The sequence below is a fragment of the Perca flavescens genome, chromosome 2 (assembly GCF_004354835.1).
Source record: "Perca flavescens isolate YP-PL-M2 chromosome 2, PFLA_1.0, whole genome shotgun sequence".
In the NCBI taxonomy this organism is placed as follows: Eukaryota; Metazoa; Chordata; class Actinopteri; order Perciformes; family Percidae; genus Perca; species Perca flavescens.
The window spans coordinates 2,456,040-2,461,039 of NC_041332.1; the positions used below are offsets into that span (position 1 = coordinate 2,456,040).

The 5,000-nt window shown below is 50.8% G+C and overlaps 1 protein-coding gene across 1 annotated transcript in view; it reads left to right on the forward strand.

Annotated features, from left to right (window-relative positions):
• The window catches only part of ints3 (integrator complex subunit 3), a 39,916-nt gene that overhangs the window by 17,805 nt on the left and 17,111 nt on the right, over positions 1–5,000 (forward strand). The window contains 2 exon segments of the mRNA XM_028602096.1: positions 1–35; positions 2,153–2,306. The exon segment at positions 1–35 is cut by the window's left edge and continues 130 nt beyond it. Of these exon segments, the coding sequence (XP_028457897.1) occupies positions 1–35; positions 2,153–2,306 (189 nt within the window).

Consider the following 5,000-nt stretch of genomic DNA (forward strand, 5'->3'; position numbering starts at 1 on the left):
ATAGGCTATCACCTGCTGTACTACCTGAAGGCTAGGTACACACACACACACACACACACCTATCACCTGCTGTACTACCTGAAGGCTAGGTACACACACACACACACACACCCTATCACCTGCTGTACTACCTGAAGGCTAGGTACACACACACACACACACCTATCACCTGCTGTGTACTACCTGAAGGCTGGGTACACACACACACACACCTATCACCTGCTGTACTACCTGAAGGCTAGGTACACACACACACACACACACACCTATCACCTGCTGTACTACCTGAAGGCTGGGTAACACACACACACACACACACCTATCACCAGCTGTACTACCTGAGGCTGGGTGCACACACACACACACCTATCACCTGCTGTACTACCTGAAGGCTAGGTACACACACACACACACACACTATCACCTGCTGTACTACCTGAAGGCTAGGTACACACACACACACACACACCTATCACCTGCTGTACTACCTGAAGGCTAGGTACACACACACACACACACACCTATCACCTGCTGTACTACTGGAGGCTGGGTGCCACACACACACACACACCTATCACCTGCTGTACCTGAGGCTGGGTACACACACACCTATCACCTGCTGTACTACCTGAAGGCTGGGTACACACACACACACACACACACACACCTATCACCTGCTGTACTACCTGAAGGCTAGGTACACACACACACACACACACCTATCACCTGCTGTACTACCTGAAGGCTAGGTACACACACACACACACCTATCACCTGCTGTACTACCTGCTGGGTACACACACACACACACCTATATCACCTGCTGTACTACCTGGAGGGTACACACACACACACACACCCTATCACCTGCTGTACTACCTGAAGGCTGGGTACACACACACACACACACCTATCACCTGCTGTGCTACCTGAGGGCTGGGTGCACACACACACACACACACCCCTATCACCTGCTGTACTACCTGAAGGCTAGGTACACACACACACACACACCTATCACCTGCTGTACTACCTGAAGGCTAGGTACACACACACACACACACCTATCACCTGCTGTACTACCTGGAGGCTGGGTACACACACACACCCTATCACCTGCTGTACTACCTGAAGGCTGGGTGTACACACACACACACACACACCTATCACCTGCTGTACTACCTGAAGGCTGGGTACACACACACACACACTATCACCACCTATCACCTGCTGTACTACCTGAAGGCTAGGTACACACACACACCTATCACCTGCTGTACTACCTGAAGGCTAGGTACACACACACACACCCTATCACCTGCTGTACTGCCTGGAGGCTGGGTACACACACACACTATCACCTGCTGTACTACCTGAAGGCTGGGGTGCACACACACACCTATCACCTGCTGTACTACCTGAAGGCTGGGTACACACACACACACCTATCACCTGCTGTGCTACCTGAAGGCTGGGTACACACACACCTATCACCTGCTGTACTACCTGAAGGCTAGGTACACACACACACACCTATCACCTGCTGTACTACCTGAAGGCTAGGTACACACACACACCTATCACCTGCTGTACTACCTGAAGGCTAGGTACACACACACACACCTATCACCTGCTGTACTGCGGGCTAGGTACACACACACACACACACACACACACACACACATCTTTCACCTGCTTTACTACCTGAAGGCCAGGTACACACACACACACACACACACACACACACACACCTGTCACCTGCTGTACTACCTGAAGGCCAGGTAGACCCTGACACACACACACATAGACACACACACACACGCACCTATCACCTGCTCTACTACCTCAAGGCCAGGTGAGACAAAAAAAACTGCTGTACTGAGATCCTGGTATTAAAATGTGTGTGTGTCTCTGTGTGTGTGTGTGTGTGTGTGTGTGTGTGTGTGTGTGTGTGTGTGTGTGTGTGTGTGTGTGTGTCTGTGTGTGTGTGTGTGTGTGTGTGTGTGTCTGTGTGTGTGTGTGTGTGTGTGTGTGTGTGTGTGTGTGTGTGTGTGTGTGTGTGTGTGTGTGTGTGTGTGTGTGTGTGTGTGTGTGTGTGTGATCAGTGTGTGTGTGTGTGTGTGTGTGTGTGTGTGTGTGTGTGTGTGTGTAGTAAAGCAGCCAATGGGAAGATGATGCTGTACGAGTCCTTTGCCCAGGCCACAGCTCTCGGAGATCTGCACACCTGTCTGATGATGGACATGAAGGCGTGTCAGGAGGACGATGTCAGACTGCTCTGTTACCTCACTCCCTCCATCTACTCAGAGGTACACACACACACACACACAGAGACACACACACCCTCCATCTACTCAGAGGTACACACACACACACACACACACATTACACACACACACATTACACACAGAGATATATACACACATACACACACACACACTGGCTCCATCTACTCAGAGGTACACACACAGAGACACACACACTTCCTCCATCTACTCAGAGGTACACACACACACACACTCCCTCTATCTACTTAGAGGTACACACACAGAGACACACACACACTCCCTCTATCTACTTAGAGGTACACACAAAGAGACACACACACACACACTGCCTCCATCTACTCAGGGGTACACACACGGAGAGACACACACTCCCTCCATCTACTCAGAGGTACACACACAGAGACACACACACACACACACTCCTCTATCTACTTAGAGGTACACACACAGACACACACACACTGCCTCCATCTACTCAGAGGTACACACACAGAGACACACACACACACACTTCCTCTATCTACTTAGAGGTACACACACAGACACACACACACTGCCTCCATCTACTCAGAGGTACACACAGAGACACACACACACACACACTCCCTCTATCTACTTAGAGGTACACACAAAGAGACACACACACACACACACTGCCTCCATCTACTTAGAGGTACACACACAGACACACACACACACTGCCTCCATCTACTCAGAGGTACACACACAGAGACACACACACACACACTGCCTCCGTCTACTTAAGGCTACACACACTCCCTCCATCTACTCAGAGGTACACACACAGAGACACTCCCTCCATCTACTCAGAGGTACACACACAGAGACACACACTCCCTCCATCTACTCAGAGGTACACACACAGAGACACACACTCCCTCCATCTACTCAGAGGTACACACACAGAGACACACACTCCCTCCATCTACTCAGAGGTACACACACAGAGACACACACCCTCCATCTACTCAGAGGTACACACACAGAGACACCCTCCATCTACTCAGAGGTACACACACAGAGACACACACCCCTCCATCTACTCAGAGGTACACACACAGAGACACACACTCCCTCCATCTACTCAGAGGTACACACACAGAGACACTCCCTCCATCTACTCAGAGGTACACACACAGAGACACACACTCCCTCCATCTACTCAGAGGTACACACACAGAGACACACACCCCTCCATCTACTCAGAGGTACACACACAGAGACACCCTCCATCTACTCAGAGGTACACACACAGAGACACACACTCCCTCCATCTACTCAGAGGTACACACACAGAGACACACACTCCCTCCATCTACTCAGAGGTACACACACAGAGACACACACTCCCTCTATCTACTCAGAGGTACACACACAGAGACACACACCCCTCCATCTACTCAGAGGTACACACACAGAGACACACACTCCTCCATCTACTCAGAGGTACACACACAGAGACACACACCCCTCCATCTACTCAGAGGTACACACACAGAGACACACACACTCCCTCCATCTACTCAGAGGTACACACACAGAGACACACACTCCCTCTATCTACTCAGAGGTACACACACAGAGACACTCCCTCCATCTACTCAGAGGTACACACACAGAGACACACACTCCCTCCATCTACTCAGAGGTACACACACAGAGACACACACTCCCTCCATCTACTCAGAGGTACAAACACAGAGACACACACCCCTCCATCTACTCAGAGGTACACACACAGAGACACACACTCCCTCCATCTACTCAGAGGTACACACACAGAGACACACACCCCTCCATCTACTCAGAGGTACACACACAGAGACACACACCCCTCCATCTACTCAGAGGTACACACACAGAGACACACACCCCTCCATCTACTCAGAGGTACACACACAGAGACACACACTCCCTCCATCTACTCAGAGGTACACACAGAGACACACACCCCTCTATCTACTCAGAGGTACACACACAGAGACACACACACTCCCTCCATCTACTCAGAGGTACACACACAGAGACACACACCCCCTATCTACTCAGAGGTACACACACAGAGACACTCCCTCCATCTACTCAGAGGTACACACACAGAGACACACACTCCCTCCATCTACTCAGAGGTACACACACAGAGACACACACTCCCTCCATCTACTCAGAGGTACACACACAGAGACACACTCCTCTATCTACTCAGAGGTACACACACAGAGACACACACTCCCTCCATCTACTCAGAGGTACACACACAGAGACACACACTCCCTCCATCTACTCAGAGGTACACACACAGAGACACACACTCCCTCCATCTACTCAGAGGTACACACACAGAGACACACACCCCTCCATCTACTCAGAGGTACACACACAGAGACACACACTCCCTCCATCTACTCAGAGGTACACACACAGAGACACACACTCCCTCCATCTACTCAGAGGTACACACACAGAGACACACACCCCTCCATCTACTCAGAGGTACACACACAGACACACACCCCTCTATCTACTCAGAGGTACACACACAGAGACACACACCCTCCATCTACTCAGAGGTACACACACAGAGACACACACCCCTCCATCTACTCAGAGGTACACACACAGAGACACACACTCCCTCCATCTACTCAGAGGTACAAACACAGAGACACACACTCCCTCTATCTACTCAGAGGT